The sequence below is a fragment of the Trichechus manatus genome, unplaced genomic scaffold (genome assembly GCF_000243295.1).
Source record: "Trichechus manatus latirostris isolate Lorelei unplaced genomic scaffold, TriManLat1.0 scaffold00134, whole genome shotgun sequence".
NCBI classification, from domain to species: Eukaryota; Metazoa; Chordata; class Mammalia; order Sirenia; family Trichechidae; genus Trichechus; species Trichechus manatus.
Genome location: NW_004444070.1, coordinates 6605095 through 6622470, shown reverse-complemented (window position 1 = coordinate 6622470; position 17376 = coordinate 6605095). Strand labels below are relative to the sequence as shown.

Genomic DNA, 17376 nt, shown 5'->3' with positions numbered 1-17376 from the left:
TATATATAGAGAGAGATTTATATGAAGGAAATGGGTCACGTGGTTGTAGAGGCTGGAATATCCCAAGTCCATGGGTCAGGACAGCGGTGTCTCCTGATTCATATAGCCGCAGGGGCTGGCGAACCCAAGATCGGCAGGTCAGAGAGCAGGGCTCTTGCTCATAGGTTGCGAATATCAATGAATCCTAAGATTGGCAGGCAAGACGGCAGGTAAGCTGCTAACTCAAGTCCCAAGAACAAGAGGTCAGACGAACAGGAGCCAGCTGCAGGATCCAGAGTGAGCAAAAGCCCTCAAGCCTTGCCAGAAAGTCCACCTATATTGGATGCAGGCCACTCCACCAAGGAAACTCCCTTTCAGCTGACTGGCTGCTCACAGCAGATCCCATCATGGGCGTGATCACATATCAAGTCTCAACAGGGAAGTGATCACAGCATCGTACGACTGCCAAACCACTGAGAATCATGGCCCAGCCAAGCTGACACACAAACTTAACCGTCACAGTGGTCCATACGCCCGATGTGCGTCCACACTGTTGGAAATGATGCCTCAGCCAGCTCCAGCCAACTCACTGTGGACTGTTGTCTACTCTAGGGGACTGTCTCAGTTATCTAGTGCTGCTATAACAGAAATACCACAAGCGGATGGCTTTAACAAAGAGAAATTTATTCTCTCACAGTCCAGTAGGCTACAAGTCCAAATTCAGGGCGCCAGCTCCAGGTGAAGGCTTTCTCTGTCTGTTGGCTCTGGGGGAAGATCTTTGTCATCAATCTTCCCCTGGTTGAGGAGCTTCTCAGCACACGATTCTTCTAGCTCTTGTTTCTCGGTGGTATGAGGTCCCCATCTCTCTGCTCACTTCTCTTCTATATCCCAAAAGAGATTGGCTGAAGACACAATTCAATTTTGTAGATTGAGTCCTGCCTCATTAGCATCATAGAGGTAGGATTTACAACACATAGGAAAATCACATCAGATGACAAAATCGTGGGCAATCACACAGTACTGGGAATCATGGCCCCGCCAAATTGATACACATATTTTTGGGGGACACAATTCAGTCTATGACACGCCCTAAATCCAGCTTGATCTCATCTCAAGTCCCTTAACTTAATCACATCTGCAACAAGCCTACTTCCAGATAAGGTCAGGTTCACAGGTTCTGGGTAGACAGGAATTTGGGGAGCCCTCCTTTCACCCACCAGGGCTCCCTGCACTGCTCACCACCCACCAGATAAACACCGCTGTTCTTAGACACATCAAGGTGGCCATGGACTGTTTACCTCCTAGTTTTTATAAAAAAGGATTTAGTCTTTGGCCATGAGGGGAGCCCGGGATGAGATGGGCAGGGGCTTGGCTCCTTTGGGGGCCCATCCCCCTGTCCCCGCCAGCTGCAAACAAGCTTATCTTAAATATTTGCTTGTAAGCACACTGTGATAGACAAAAACTCCTACGAGCTTGTGAATCCCGGGACGTACACGGCAAGGATCCGAGGCAAGAACAACCTGGGCTACTTTGGGGAGACGTGGAGCAGCTGGAGCCCACCCCGGAGTTTTGGTGAGCACGGCGCCCTTTGACTTCTGCCTCCATCCTGTGGCACAGCTGTACACCACCCCTCGTTCCAGAAACACATCCCCACTCACATGGTTTCGCAGCCACTGATGGCTGGCTTTTCATTGTTTCTCCTTGATGTTCTGCTGACAACAGTGCAGGGGGTCAGAGGGCAGCCATGCTCCTCTGCTCTAGGTCCCCAAAGAACACGGTGAACCCACAGGTGGCCCTGCCCCTGCCCTCACCCTGTCTTATTTTCCTACCACTGGCTTTAAAGAACAGAAATGTATTGTCTTCTAGCAGCTGCCTGCAATCCTTGTAGACGCATCTGCCTCTGTGGCGAATAGCATCTGTATTCCCCCTGGGTGTGTCTCTGTGTCTCATCCCATCTTTTTATACCTCAGATGTGATTTAGTTTAGGATCCACCTTACACTGATATGCTTGATTACATTATGATATGGAAAATGATTACATCATATTTCATTAAATTGCATTATGGAAGGGGATTACATTACATTATGGAAGGTTAGTACATTATATTATGGAAGGTGATTGCATTACATAATTGAAGGTGACTGCATTATACTAGATTTAAATTGCATTATGGAAAATAACATTAGATTACATTGTAGAAGATGATTACATTACCCAACATAGGGGAAAGTGATTACATTACATTATGGAAGGTTACTACATTATATTATGGAAAGTGATTACATTACATTATAAAAAGTGATTGCGTTATGAAAGATGATCACATTATATTACATTACGGAAAGTGATTATATTACATTAAGGAAAATGATTATGTTACATTACATTATGAAAGATGATCACATTACATTACTTTATGGAAAGTGATTATATTACGTTCTATGTGAGGTGATTATGTTATATGACACTGAGGTGGTCACATTACATTACATGTGAGATGATCACATTCCACCACATTACAGAACAGCAAACCACTTTTTGGCCAAACCATTAGAATCATCACCTGCCAAGTTGACACATAAAATTAACCACAACGATCAACATGTCAAAATTCAAGGATGTAGCGGTCTGGCACTCGTGTGGGAAGGAGGATGGAGAAAAGCAAGTGTGTTGCTCCCCTGCGCAAACAGAGCCACCCCTCCCTTCAGGGTCTGACTCAGCTGCCTCAGCCTGGTGGCTGGACACCCCAGAGGTGAGAGTGGCAGAGAGAAGGCTGAGGGGCTTTGCTCTTCCAAAGCCCTCGAGCTGCCCCGTGGCCCTGCATGGCACCCGGGGTGAGGCTGACCCCATAATCCTTCTGTGGTCAGTCTCTTCCCCGAGACGTATCTGGGCATCAGTCTGCTGATCCATAGTGGGGAGCCCCGCAGTCCCCGCCTTGTTTCCTTTGGACTCAGCTGGTTCCTGGGCGGCAGCAGTGCTCCCAGTTGTCCTACTGGGAAGCCACCCCATGTGCCAGAGGCCACCTCCCAGGCCCCTCCCAGTCCCCAGGGGAAAGGCCACTGGCTTCGTGAAGCTGCCAGCCCGGTGCCAGCCCTGGACACCCCAGAGCGGGCCTGGAGGCACCCCCTTACACCCTTTCCTCGCAGAGTGTGACAACGACAGGAGTCTCGGGGCCTGGCCAATGATGCTGTCCATAGTGCTGGGGACACTCCTCACCGTCCTGCTCGTGGTGCTGCTCTGCAGGAGGTAAGAGTTTCACCCGCTTCTGGTTTGCGTTTTGTGAAATAATAGATCCAGGCTTCGCAGGCAGAGACTTTACTCAAATGGGTTATTGCGATAGAGGGGACTATCGGAGCCCTGGTGGTGCAGTGGTTAAGGGATTGGCTGCTAAGCAAAAGGTTGGCAGTTCAAATCCACCATCGGCTCCTTGGAAATTCTATGGGGCAGTTCTGTTCTTTACTAGAGGGTCACTATGAGTCAGAATCGACTCGATGGCAACCGTTTGGGTTTTTTTGGTTTATTGCAATAAGGAGAAGGGTCTCTTGCAACAGGCGGAGGGGCTATTGTAATATCGGGAAGGGGCTATGGACATAGGTGGATGGGCTATTGTAATATTGGGGAGGGAAGGGGCTATGGAAACAGGGGGGTGGGCTATTGCAATGGAGGGGGGGCTATTACAATAGGAGGTGGGGGCTATTTCAGGGGGGGATGGGGCTATGGCAATGGGGGAGGGGCTATTGCAGTGGGGAGGGGCTATTGAAATAGGAGGGGGAGTATTGTAATAGGGGGAGGGAGCTACTGCAATAGGGGAAGGGGCTATTGCAGTAGAGAGAACTCTCAGGCTGTGATATCTGCAAGCATCTCAGGGGTTAGGCAAAGGGGGTTTTCTTTACAGGGAGGAGTGGGCAGGGTGAGAAAGAAGTGGGTGTGGGGATGGGTGGCGGAATTGGGCAGAGATTAGGGAATCTCTCACCTTTGGGATCAGATGATTCTCTGAGGGCCCTTAAGGAAAGGCTGTGTGACAGCTCAGGCTGAGCAGCCGGAGTCCAGGGTTCTGGGGGAAGGATGGAATCCTAACCAGAGTGTGGCTAACAAGCATTTGTTGCCATTGCTGAGTGGGAACACACAGTAGAGCTAGTCACGCACAAGGCCAAAAGGGAGGACTTGGGGGCCTGTGTCTGGTCTTGTCCCTGTGTCAGCCAAGGGCCTCTACAAGTCTTCTCTGAGCCGTATGGGGAGGGGGGTCCTTTGTGGTAAGCCAATTCCCAGATGCACAGGGGTGGAGCGCTCCTCAACCTTCACTGTTTCCTGGGAGCACAACGCTCTGTAGAATTTAACATTGTCAGCTTGCGGTGGAATCAGCCAAAAACTGCACCCCGCAAAGTTGTCTATGCCCTAATCTCCCAAAACTTGTGGATGTGGTTACATCGTACAAGGGGCCTTGCAGATGTCATTAAGTCTTCACTTTCATTAAAAATATTTTTTACTTAAATTATTATTTCCATTAAAGCTTAAAAATAGGGACATTTTCCTAGATTAGAGTTCCCAGGTGTTGCAAATGGTTAAAATGATCAGCTTGGCTGCTCACTGAAAGGTTGGAGGTTCGAGTTCACCCAGAGGCACCTCGGAAGAAAGGCCTGGCGATCTACTTCCAAAACATCAGCTGTGAAAACTCTGTGGAAGACAGTTCTGCTCTGGCACACATGGGGTCACCATGAATCAGAGGCGACCTGTTGGCAATGGGTTAATTTAGGATCCTGGGGGCTACTAAGCATATTTACAGAATGAAGTGGGCAGTGCAGCCCCCACCTCCTCCCGGACAGCGGCGGGACCCCCTGCCTGGTTGGTTCACCCACAATGGGTGTCCTCCTCTCCCCTCTTTCCCCCAGGACGCCCCCCGCCCTCATGAGCTCCAGGCCAGGGGCTCCAGCCCTAGACAGCCTCCCGAGAGCACCCCAGTGAACACCCCCATGTTCTTTATGCATCACGGTCCAGGTTAAGGTTTCCTGTTCCTGATGCCCCTGGGGGCCCAGATGAGGCCCAGCACAGCTGGGAAATCAACCCCACACCGGAGGTCCTCCCTGACGAGGCTCAGGGACCCTCCTTCCACAGGGCAGGGGCAGGCCTGCAGACGGCTCCCCACCCAGTCCCAGACCCCTGCTGCCTCCACAGAGCCATCTCCAACCCCACGCAGCCTGCTGGCCCCTGCCCAGCCTCGGGATCACTCTCCAGGGGCACCCCAGCGCCGGCTCTGGGTCCGTCCCTCTCTCCCATCTGGCTCCAGACGCCCCACCCCTGCCCCGTCAGGCTGGTCCTTTCTCGCCGCAGGGCTCTGTTTTCGATGGCAATGGAGCAGCGGCCCTAAGTGGCGGACACCTGTGGGGTGTGGCCATGGTGAGGGGCTGCAGTGCTCCTTGGAGGGCGCCGGCCGGTGTCAGGTGCACACAGGTGACTGAGAACAGGTGAGAGCAATGCACCCTCCCCAGGAAGGCAGACATGCAGGCTTTGATTTCTAACCCCCCGGGACTACTGCCTCCTACCCCCACCATCTGTAGACAAGGGGTGAAGGGCCCTGGACTGGGGCTGGGAGTGCTCCCCACATGGATGGGAGGGGTGGCAGATGAGACCCCTGGAGATGGAGCCCACAGACACAGGGCTCCCTCTCCAGATCCCAGGCCTGAGTCTGTCCAAAGATGGACGTCCTGGTTGGGGACAGCCTGGGGGACGTAGGTCAGGGCGCAGCCCAGCGGGCCGAGGGTCCAGCCGCTAACACCAGTTGGGTGACCTCAGGCAGGGACTCACCCTGCTGGCCTTGGTGTTACCAAAACAACAAAAGCGTTGCCTTGGAATCTATTCCAACTCATAGCGATCCTATAGGACAGGGTAGAACTGCCCCATAGGGTTTCCAAGGTTGTAATTTTAATGGAAGCAGATGAGTGCTTAAGCGCTGCGCCACCAGGACTCCTTGTGCTGCGTTGACCAAAAAAGAACCAAACCCGCTGCCATCATGTCAACCCTACAGGACAGAGCAGAGCTGCCCCACAGGGCTTCCAAGGAGGAGCTGGCAGATTCCAGCTGCCCACCTCGTTGTCAGTAGCCATAGCTCATAGCTCTTAACAACTGCGCCACCAGGGCTCCGCTTCTACGCGTTGCTGTTGTTATTAGGTGCCGTCGAGCTGGTTCTGACTCCTAGCGACCCCATGTACAACAGAACGAAACCCTGCCCAGTCCTGCACCATCCTCACAATCATTGTTATGCTTGAGCCCATTGTTGCAGCCACTGTGTCAGTCCATCTCCTTGAGGGTCTTCCTCTTTTTCACTGACTCTCTACTTTACCAAGCGTAATGTCCTTCTCCAGGGACTGATCCCTCCTGGTAACATGTCCAAAGTCTGTGAGACGTGGTCTCGCCATCCTCGCTTCTAAGGAGCGTTCTGGCTGTGCGTCTCCCGGGCTAGGTTTGGAGCACGGGCTGAATTCCTCTTCCCCAGGTTCTCTGTGGTCCAGAAAATCTTCCCTCCAGTCCCTGGGATAAGAGACCCCATCAAGGACTTCTTTCATAACAACAGGCTGGTGTGTGGCTTCTTGCCTTCTGTCCTCAGTGGGTCCGGGACTGGGGTGGCGCGTCCCCGCCCGGGAGGGCGCTGGTGGTGGTCGGCAGGGAGGCTGCCCTGTGAGGATGCCAGGGGGAACCTGGAGCCCAGTGAGCCCGGTTCTGGGACCAGGCAGCCCTCACAGCTCTTCTCTGTGTGGGGACATCTCCTGACTCAGCCCTCCCTCCTCCCCACAGGTGGACTGGGAAGCCGGCGCAGAGGGCTGGCAAGAGTGCTCAGTGGAAGAAGTGCAGGCTGTGGGGGAGACATAAGCCCAGGGCGGCCGCGCGGATGAATGGATGTTTATAGGGGCTGTGGGGGCGGATCCCAACACCACTCAGCCTGAAAGGGCTGCCTGGGAATATGGGACTGTCATGATTGAACTGTGTCCCCTAAAATCTGTTGGAATCTGAACCCCTATACCTGTGGATGTGATTCCATTTGGGAACAGGCATTTCTTTGTTATGTTAATGAAGCCCTATCTGTGTAGGGTGGATCTTAAATCAGTCTCTTTTGAGATATAAAAAGAGCAGATTAAGCAGGTCCAGATGGGGGAGATAGATTCCCCATAAAATCTCCAAGGAACCAGACTGAGGACTTTGCCCAGAGCCCACAGAGAGAGCCTTCCCCAGAGCCGGCGCTGTGCGCTCGGGACTTGTAGCCTCCCGAGCTGGGGAAAAATACGTTTCTGTTGGTGAAAGCCACCTAACTGTGGTATTTCTTTCTTTTTTAAAAATGTTTAAACACTGTCAACTTCCCCCATGTTTGTCGCCTTTCCCTTCACCAGTATTAACTCGTGTCTTCTATTTAATTGGTAAGTTTCCTTCCCCTCCCTTGTAACCATCAAAGAAGTGTTTCTTTTTTTCCTGGGGGTAAAGCTTTGGTTGTTACTTTACAGTAGAGGTCGGATACAGTATGTCCTTTTGTGATTGACTTATTTCACTCAGCATAATGTCCTCCAGATTCATCCATGTTATGAGATGCTTCACAGATTCATCCTTGTTCGTTATCATTTCGTAGTACTCCATTGTGTGTATGTACCATAGTTTGTTTATCCATTCATCTGTTGATGGGCGTCTAGGTTGTTTCTTTTTGCTATTGTGAACAATGCTGCAGTGAACATGGGTGTGCATATGTTTATTCGTGTGACACCTCTTATTTCTCTAGGATATATTTCTAGGAGCGGGATTGCTGGATCGTACGGTACTTCTGTTTCTAGCTTTTTAAGGAAGCGCCAGATCAATTTCCAAAATGGTTGTACCATTATACATTCCTACCAACAGTGCATAAGTGCTCCATGAGCTTACCTTGTACAAGTTGTGCTGGCTTCCCCAGTATTGTGTACTGTCTTACCCTTCACCAAAGTTACCACTTATCTATTGTCTATTTAGTCCCCCCCGCACCCCTCCCATCCCTCATAACCAACAAAGATTGTGGCTTTTCTGCGTAAACCTTTTCATGAGATTTTACAGAAACAGTCTCATATAGTATTTGTCCTTCTGTGACTGACTAAATTCACTCCGCATAAATGTCCTCCGGTCTCACCCATGTTATGAGATGCTTCACAGATTCATCGTTGTTCTTTCTCGTTGCATAGTACTCCATTGTGTGTATGTACCATAGTTTGTTTATCCATTCATCTGTTGATGGGCATCTAGGTTGTTTCCATCGTTTTGCTATTGTGAACAATGCTGCCATGAACATAGGTGTGCATATGTCTATTCGAGTGACGACTCTTATTTCTCTAGGATATATTCCTAGGAGTGGGATTGCTGAATCGAATGCTATGTCTATTTCTAGCTGTGGCGTTTGTTACAGCAGCACTAAGAGACTAAGAGAGAGAGCAAACCCGTGTGAGACGTCCCATCTCCTAATAAAGTGCTGTTTTCTCTGCTGTCACCCCTGCGGGATCATGCCCACCCTGAGCCCCGCACCCTCCCTCGTCCCAGCCGGCTGTCCCACTGACCAGCCCATGATTTGTTCCCTCCTGGCCCCGCCTGGTGTCCCACCTTTAATACAGTGACACCCACGAGAGCCGGAACCTTGTTTTTCCAGCTCTGGCAGGCTTTCCGCCACTGACAGGGTGCAATCTTACCACTTTTCTGTGGCTCCTTGGAGCGGAAAACAATCGCGCTTTCCTTCTCCGACAGCTTGCCGTCTCCCACAGGTTCCGGCTTTCACAGGTCTTACGGTGTGTCTCCTGACTGTGAGCACCTGAGATGGTTCACGTAACAAGGCAGGGTCCAGCTTCCCTGAACCAGCTGTGTGTGCACAAAAGCGAACAAAACAAACCGTTGCTGTCGAGTTGATCCCAACTCACGGCGCCCCCGTATGTGTCAGAGTAGAGCTGAGCTCCATAGGGTTTGCAATGGCTGACTTTGCAGAAGTAGGTCGCCAGGACTTTCTTCCAAGGTGCCTCTGGGGGCTGACTATCTGACTATTCTGTTTCTTCCTTCGCTTTCCGCTTTCCCAGCTCCTGACATCTTTAAATCAAACCAGCAGCCGCTGTTGAGTTGACTCTGACTCATGGGTGCCCCCATGTGTGTCAGAGTGGAACTGACCTCATAGGGTTTTCACGGGGATGCGCACGACCGCGCAGCGTTTCGTTCCATTAGGCATGCGGTCCCCATGAGTCAGGGCCTACTGGACAGTTGTCGCTAGGTGCTGTCAAGTCTCTTCCGACTCACAGCGACCCTACGTACAACAGAACGAAACACTGCCCAGCCCTGCGCCATCCTCACAATTGTTATGTTTGAGCCCATTGTGGCAGCCACTGTGTCAATCTATCCCGTTGAGGGCCTTTCTCTTTTTCGCTGACCCTCTACTTTACCAAGCATGATGTCCTTCTCCAGGGACGGATCCCTCCTGGTAACATGTTCAAAGTCTGTGAGACGCAGTCTCTCCATCCTCGCTTCTAAAGAGCATTCTGGCTGTACTTCTTCCAAAACAGATTTTTCGTTCTTCTGGCAGTCCGTGGGATATTCAATATTCTTCGCCAACATCGTAATTCAAATGCGTTCATTCTTCTTTGGTCTTGTTGTTGCTGTTAGGTGCCGTCAATCATTTCCGACTCATAGCTATGTACCCTATGTACAACAGAGCGAAACACCGCCCGGTCCTGTGCCATCGTCACAATCGTTATGCTTGAGGACATTGTTGCAGCCACTGTGTCAATCCATTTCGCTGACTCAACAATAGCTAACAGTAATTAAGCAAGGCCCTCAGCACCCAGGTAGATGTACTCTTCTTTACCAGATTAAAATGTAAGAACTCATTGCCGTCTAGTCAATTCCAACTCACAGTGACCCTATAGGATGGAGCAGAACTGCCCCCTAGGGTTTCCAAGCAGCGGCTGGTGGATTCCAACTGCTGACCTTTTGGTTAGCAGCTGAGCTCTTAACCACTACACCACCAGGGCTCCTGAAACATAGGAAGGGGTGGAAATATGTGCGAACACTGAGTCGAGCAGTTCCCAGAGCTCCAGCTCAGGGAGATGGAAAGCTCCAAGCTGCTCTGTTCCAAACCCTGGGCTCTAGGCAAAAACCATGGCACCTGGCTGCCCCACGGAAGATGGATGCCGACGACCTCTGGGCCTGCTCTGTGGAAGGCCTGTCCTGTCATCCACCACCCTCCATCCTGCTCCCAGGAACCTGCCACGGGACAGTGCAGAGCCCAGGCCCCCACCTCCTCACCTCTCACCGAAGCTAGTGATTCTGAAGCAGAAACGATGGTGTCTGTGTGCAGATGCCTCGAGATCCGAGACCACAAGGTTCTGCCCACAGAGTCCAGGGTTTCTGGAGAGCCCACAACGGCAGACTTTTGGAATTCCCTGCAGCCTTCCCAGCTTGCTGCATGTGCAACGTCAAATCCGAGGCACGGCTTCGCCGCGTGCGTCAGAGTAGAACTGTGCTCCACCAGGTTTTCAGTGACTGATTTTTCAGAAGCAGATTGCCAGGTCTTTCGTCCGAGGTGCCTGAGTGGACTTGAACCTCCAACCTTTCAGTTAGCAGCTAGCTGCGTGTAGCCATTTGCGTAATATACCAAAATACCACCAGTTTCAAATACCACCCCTTGGTGGACAGGTTTCAGAAAAGATTCCAGACTCAGACTAGGAAGAAAGGCCTGGCGATCTACTTCCAAAAATTAGCCAGTGAAAACCTTAGGGATCACAACAAAACACTGCCCCACTCGCTTTCTTTGGACACATCATCAGAGCAGAACTGTGCTCCATAAGGTTTTCAATGGCTGATTTTTTGGAAATAGATTGCCAGGGCTTTCTTCTGAGCACTTAACCGTTTGTCCCACTTGGAAACTACCAGTCGGAATGGACGCTCCAAACACCCAGTGTTCTGTCACGAATGTGGAACATGTGAAAAGGAAGCCGAGGGACAGAGGAAGGCTGTTCTGTCTCCGGGTGGCCGGCACACTTGGGCAGGTTTACGCTGCCTCTGCAGTGGGGTTCCTCCAGGTGAGCACAGGGCAGAGGTGGGTCTCCGGATGCAAACCTGCCGGCACCCTGTTGGGAGACCCCCTGGTGATGCGGGACCCACTAAGAGTGGTCCTGAGGGGCTACTACTGGCTGGAGTGGTGGAAGAGCACAGCGGAAGAGGACATCCCGGATGGGAGGCTCGGACGCACCTGTGTGAAGGCCCAGGCCCCTGGCATTCACCTGGGCTCACCCACAGAACCAGGAGCGGCTTCTCGCACAAGCCAAGCTGAAGACTGGCATCAGCCTGGGCTGTGTCCTTCACCCGCGTGGGCTCCAGACCCCGCTTGTCCTCTGTGCCCCCAGGGCTGTTCTGAGGACCCCATAAGCACAACCCAGTGGAGGGCCTGCCTCAGGGGGAAACTGCCCCCGACGCTTGCTGGTGCTGCGGGGGGCCCTGGAGGCAGCTGAGCTGCCATCAGCCTGGCTGCCTACCAGCACTGCAGACGAGCAGGGGACCCACCTGTGTGAACGCCCGCCGCACTGTACCATTTACCTGGGCTCATCCGCAGACCCAGGAGCAGCCAGAAAAGAGCCATCAGGAACCCAGGCTCCAGCCTTCACCTGCGTGTGGGTTTCAATCTCCCCAGCTGGCTGGCCGCCGAGCCCCTCCAGTCCTCTGAGGACCCCGTACCACAATCCCCAGTGGAGGCCCTGCCTGGGGAGAGAAGACCCCCTCGCAGGCCCTTTGTGTCCCCGTCAGAACCCCCGAGAGCGCAGAGAAGCACACTGTTCCAAGTCCTGTTTTTATTGTCGCGCAGCAGAATGACCCCCGTGACGCATCACAGCGGGATCCAGCTGAGCTGAGAGGAGCTAGCACTGACGGGCAGGTAGGAAACACGATCGTAAATAAATACTCGACATGATGGGAGGGAGGAGGGGTGACAGGCGTCGTCTGGAGGTGGGGTCCTCGGGTAGCCCACTGTGGACCCACGGTATTGGTCATGATCCCTACCCCGAGACAATCAAGACACGGATCGGCTGTGGAATGGTCAGATGTGGTCACAACGAGCCCCTTGCGGCGCGTCCCCTAGCCCTCTAAGGACATGATCTGCGCTGGAGAGGAACAAGGGGACTTTCCTGAAGGTCAGTGGTCCCTAGCGGATGGGTGTGGTTCTATGTGGTTGGCCGGCCCCTCTTCCCTGCAGGCAGTGGCAGCGGCTGGCGATGACCTTAGATGACCTTCTTGAGCTCGTCATAGAGGACCAGCACGAAAGCCCCGCCCATGCCCCGCAGCACGTTGGACCAGGCGCCCTTGAAGAAGGCCTTGCCGCCCTCATCCTTGAGGATCTTCCGCCAGCAGTCCACCGTCCCGGTGTACATGATGTCGGCTGCGAGAGGGAGTCAGGGGGTCACCGAGGAGGGACCCAGGAGATGGGCCAACCCAGACCGGGTAAGAACGCCCAACACCGCCACCCAGCGCCCCGCTAGGTGGACGGGGAGAGGGCCTTGGTTAGTCAGGACAACTCAGGCCTCCATGGTCTCCAGCTCTACGCAGCGCCCACACACACATGCACTCTGGACAGACAGACCTGGTGATGGCAGGGAGGGAACGGGCAGGAGGCAGGGAGGGGCTCAAAGACCCAGATAGGGGGTGCCGCTCTAGGATGGGGGTTCAGCGAGCACGGCCTCCAGAAAGGTACACATGAAGAGACCTTAAGAAATTCCTCTCTGCAGCCAGCTTACCCTGATGAAGACCTCTCCCAAATCTCTGAGGAACGCCTTATCTGACTGTCCCAGGCCCCACGAGCGGGGACAGACAGCCGGCCAAGAAGCTCCTATCCTTCCCGCTCCCCACGATCGCCCCCCGCCGCGCAGGTACCTCCTTTGCGCCCCGACTGCATCATCATGCGCCGCCGCACGGTGTCGAAGGGGTAGGAGACAACCCCAGCCACAGCCGTCACCGTCTGAGCGATCATCCAGCTGATGACGATGTGTGTGTTCTTGGGGTCGGGCAGCATGCCTGCGGGCAACCATCGGAGTCAGGCGCCGGGACACAAGCGCCCATGACCCATGACCGCAGTGAAGACTGGAGCTGCTCACACCTCCCGCCCCCTGCCTCCAGGCCTCCAAGTGAAGCCCTCCAGGACCAGAGGTGTTCACCCTGAGACCTGAGGGTCAGGACTGCGCAGAACAGGCAAGAGCTCCTTAGACAGGGACAGACAGATGAACAGATAAACGAAAAACAGACAGCACACAGGGCATCTCGTGCCAATGCAGAGCCTGCCCTGAGACCTGAGGGTCAGGACTGCGCAGAACAGGCAAGAGCTCCTTAGACAGGGACAGACAGATGAACAGATAAACGAAAAACAGACAGCACACAGGGCATCTCGTGCCAATGCAGAGCCTGCCCTGAGACCTGAGGGTCAGGACTGCGCAGAACAGGCAAGAGCTCCTTAGACAGGGACAGACAGATGAACAGATAAACGAAAAACAGACAGCACACAGGGCATCTCGTGCCAATGCAGAGCCTGCCCTGAGACCTGAGGGTCAGGACTGCCCAGAACAAGGGTTCCTTAGACACAGACAGGTTAGATGGACAGACAGACAGAGACTGGGAGAGCAAGCTTAGCGCCCAGAGCGGTCCTTCTAGAGCAGGGAAGGGAAGAAAGACACCCCACCCCCAACGGCCATCCTCCGCACAACCAGGCAGCAAGGCCCTGGCCTCCTGCCTCAGCCGCCCAGTCCGCACCGCCCCCTGGCCAGCAGCCTCACCTTTGGCCGTGTCGTAGATGCCAAAGTAGGCCGCCCGGTAGATGATAATACCCTGCACAGACACGTTGAAGCCCTGGTACAGGCCGCGGACGCCGTCCGACTTGGTGATCTTCACCAGACAGTCTCCCAGGCCCCTGAACTCCCGCTCCGCGCCCGATTTGCCAACGTCGGCTGCCAGGCGGGTTCTGGCGAAATCCAGTGGGTAGACGAAGCAGAGGGAGGTGGCGCCGGCAGCCCCGCCGGAGGCCAGGTTGCCAGCAAAGTACCGCCAGAACTGCTTGTGCTTGTCCACCCCGCCCAGGAAGATCTGCTTGTACTTGTCCTTGAAGGCGAAGTTGAGGGCCTGGGTGGGGAAGTAGCGGATGACGTTGGCCAGGTTGCCCCGCCAGAAGGACAGCACGCCTTGCTCCTTGGGGATGCGTACGATGCAGTCCACAATGCCCTTGTACTGCTTGTCGGCCGCGATCTGCTTGCTGGCATGCTGTACCTGGGGGCGAGAGGGGGCGTGAGGCCTTGGTGTGCCCAGACACCCCGATCACTAAAGGCGCGTCCTCACAAAGCTAGTGACGTCGACGTGACTGTGCACTGCCGTGTCGGCTCACAGACGCTGCACCCGAGAGCTGCAGGGGGCGGTGAGGCCTCCGTGTGTCCGGAAACACGCATGGCGGCACCAACGGTTTGTACTCGGCTGCTAACTCTAACCCACCCAGTGGTGCTGTGGAAGAAAGGCCTGGCGATCTGCTCCTGTAAAGATTACAGCCTAGGAAACTCCACAGGGCAGTTCTGCTCTGTTAACACACGGGGTTGCCGTGGGTCAGAATCAACAGGGCTGGTTTTTTTTGGGTGGGGGTTGTTTAAAGAACGAGCGCTTTTGTAAAACGACTGTCACGGGCGTCTGTTCCCCGCCCTCACAGTTCAGAGGTGTCATACCCGAGAACAAGTGCACAGAACTACGAGGGTGCTCCAGATCAAGGCCCGAATCTAAACCCAGAAAACGGCCTTATTAACAAACGAGCATTTTTATAAAACCAGTATCGCAAACGGGACAGTCTGACTGCCCCATCAAGCAGGAACCCGTAAGTCCCTCCTCAATCACGGGAGTCGCTGGGTGGCACAAAGGGTGAACGTGCTCAGCTGCTGACTGAAAGACTGGAGGTTTGTGTCCACCCAGAGGTGCCTCAGAAGAAAAGCCTGGTGGTCTACTTCTGAAAAATCAGCCACTGAAAACACCACGGAGGTTAAGTGTTTCTACTGATACAAGGGAGGTCGTTCTGAGTCACAGTCCACGGCCAGCGGTTTACTCAGCTGCAACCTCAGCTGCTCAATCTTTCAGTGATTCCCGTCACATTAGAAATTATTCCTTGGTGACGATTTTATGAGTAGCCTATCAGGATAGAATACAACTGCCCCAAGGATTTCTAAGGCTGTCATCTTTAGGGAAGCAGACAGCCACATCTTTCTCCCAGGGAGCAGCTAGTGGGTTCAAACCACCTTACCTATTGGTTTGCAACGGGAGCTCTTAATCACTGCACCACCAGGGCTCCTCAAAGAACATTACAAGGTCCTAAACAGACCGGCAAGTGGCCAGCTACTTTTGGTTACAGTTTAAACCACAACGTTCTAAAGTAAGTTTGCAAGTATCTGCTACTTTTGGTAAAGGTCACTGAGGGTGAGACTGGGGGGGTTCGTACACAACCACACCAAAGGGAAGAGGAACAGCCCCACCTGACGGCTCTAATCTCCAGAAGCCCATTGTTTTCAATGAAAACCGATTCATGGAGCACTAGTGTCCCAGCAACAATTTTGCAAGCAGCTTGCTACATGTAGTAAGAGTTTCCCCACGGGTGAGACCAGATTCCCTCAGAGTTAGGACTGCACAGACACACCCTGCAAATATAAAGCACAAGGAGCGCCTGCTTTATAGACGCACTTTGTAAGGAAACCAGCTTAGGAGAATTTTTTTTGATAGGTGGGCTTGGGACTAGAGAATGTTGCAGTTTCTGAGTAAAATCTGTGCTTAGAGAGTTAATCGTTGCGTGAATTGCATTTTGATGGAAATGAATTCCTAGACAAAGGCCTTTACTGACTCCCACCTGGTAACACCACCTGTTCAAGTCTGAAGTCAGGCAGGGACAGAATTCTCAATTACATTAATTCTTGTTCAGCCATTCCGACTCATAACGACCCATGTGTGTCAGGTACAACTGAACTCCACAGGGTTTCCAATGGTTGATTTTTCAGACGCAGATCACCAGGCCTTTCTTCCAAGGCACCTCGGGGGCAGGGGTTCAAAGCTCCAACCTTTCGGTTAGCAGCCAAGCATCTTAACCACTTTCACCACCCCAAGCCAAATCAAACCCAGTACCACCGAGTCGACTCCAACTCACAGAGATCCTTTAAGGACAGAACAGAACTGCCCCACAGGATTTCCAAGGCTGTAAAATTTTTACAGAAGCAGACAGCCACATCCTTCTGCGGTGCCGCTGCTGGTTTCAAACCGCTGAGCTGTTGGTTGGCAGCTGAGCGCGCTCATCACTGCGCCACAAGACACTCCTAAAGACCAATCGTCATGAAATCGACCACAACTCACAGAAACCTCACGTGCGGCGTAGAACTATGCGGCAGAGGGTTTCCAGCGGTTGATTTTTCGGAAGCAGATCGCCAGGCACTTCTTCCGAGGCGCCTCTGGGTGGACTCGAACTTCCAACTGTTTGGTTAAGAGTCTAGCGCTTAACTGTTTGCGCCACCCAGCCGCCCTCTGCGAATTCACTTTCGTCATAAGGAGACTGACCCAGAAACTGGCTTTCTAAGCTCACATTTCTGCTCCAGAAACTGTCAAGAACCTCTACGCTCCCAGGTCCGCCTGTCAAAAATTGCAACCGATGTGAATAACCACACAAGCCCCTTTCAGACACCGTCTCGGCATCTGTCCTTCCTCGGGAAGGACGTGTGCACACGTGGGGGTTTGTCTGAGCTCATGAACCTACGTTTAAACTCCAATGGGAAAAAGGAACTTTAAGGGAGCCTCCGCCCCGGGGCAGGAGGCGCAGGGGTGGCCACTGGGGGTGGGAGCGGCCCCAGCTGAGGGTCAAAGTCCTCCCGTTCCGATAATCCTCCCAAGGTCACGACCTGCCTGCTGCAGAGCTCTTCTGCGCTTCCGGATCCCGGCGCCAGAGCGCATGCGCGCAAGGTCCAGCGACGGGCCCCGCCCCAACGCATGCGGCAGCGCCCCCACGTGACCCAGCACCTCCCCGCCCCGGAAGCCGGCTGCGCGGACAAAGCAGTCGGGGCCTTGCACTTCCGGCACCGGTCCCCGTGCACGCGGCCGGCCCGGCCTGACCCCCACGTCCCTTCCGTGCATCTCCCTCCGGGCCCGGGGTCATCCCCGCCCGCCGCCCACCTGCAGCAGCAGCTTGACCCGTTCGATCGGGGCCACGGCCGTCTTGGAGATGGCAGCGGCGATGCCGCCCGCCAGGAAGTCCTTAGCGAAGGAGATGGCCTGTTCCGTCATGGTCGCGGAGCGCGCTGTGGAGCGGACAGAAAGCTGGCGTGGACGTGCGAGGGCCGGGAGGGTTGGCGTCGCTGGCTCTGCCGCCGCCGCCG

At 53.8% G+C, this 17376-nt stretch overlaps 2 protein-coding genes across 6 annotated transcripts in view; one reads left to right on the top strand and one right to left on the bottom strand.

The window, feature by feature from the left end:
* Nucleotides 1-7594, top strand: part of IL3RA (interleukin 3 receptor subunit alpha) — a 31177-nt gene extending 23583 nt beyond the window's left edge. For all 5 annotated transcript variants that reach the window (XM_023739469.1, XM_023739471.1, XM_023739468.1 and 2 more), the window contains 4 exons: nt 1422-1551; nt 3127-3226; nt 6471-6552; nt 6770-7594. In XM_023739469.1, the coding sequence (XP_023595237.1) occupies nt 1422-1551; nt 3127-3226; nt 6471-6552; nt 6770-6844 (387 nt within the window). In that variant the 3' untranslated portion in view covers nt 6845-7594. The remainder of the gene's footprint in view (nt 1-1421; nt 1552-3126; nt 3227-6470; nt 6553-6769) is intronic.
* Nucleotides 7595-10795: 3201 nt separating this feature from the next.
* Nucleotides 10796-17370, bottom strand: SLC25A6 (solute carrier family 25 member 6). Its single transcript, XM_004385189.2, has 4 exons — nt 17174-17370; nt 13774-14260; nt 12881-13021; nt 10796-12389 (listed from the first exon to the last, which is right to left on the bottom strand). Exons 1-4 carry the CDS (start codon nt 17282-17284, stop codon nt 12232-12234), a joined length of 897 nt encoding a protein of 298 aa, XP_004385246.1. The 5' UTR covers nt 17285-17370; the 3' UTR covers nt 10796-12231.
* Nucleotides 17371-17376: the final 6 nt, after the last annotated feature.

What these genes read in the sequence shown, in the direction of transcription:
- SLC25A6 (XM_004385189.2), bottom strand. Translation starts at nt 17,284, where the DNA reads ATGACGGAACAGGCCATCTCCTTCGCTAAGGACTTCCTGGCGGGCGGC. An exon ending in GGGTCAAGCTGCTGCTGCAG is followed by an intron (nt 14,261 to 17,173) that starts GTGGGCGGCGGG and finishes TCTCGCCCCCAG; the next exon opens with GTACAGCATGCCAGCAAGCA. An exon ending in GCAGTCGGGGCGCAAAGGAG is followed by an intron (nt 12,390 to 12,880) that starts GTACCTGCGCGG and finishes TCCCTCTCGCAG; the next exon opens with CCGACATCATGTACACCGGG.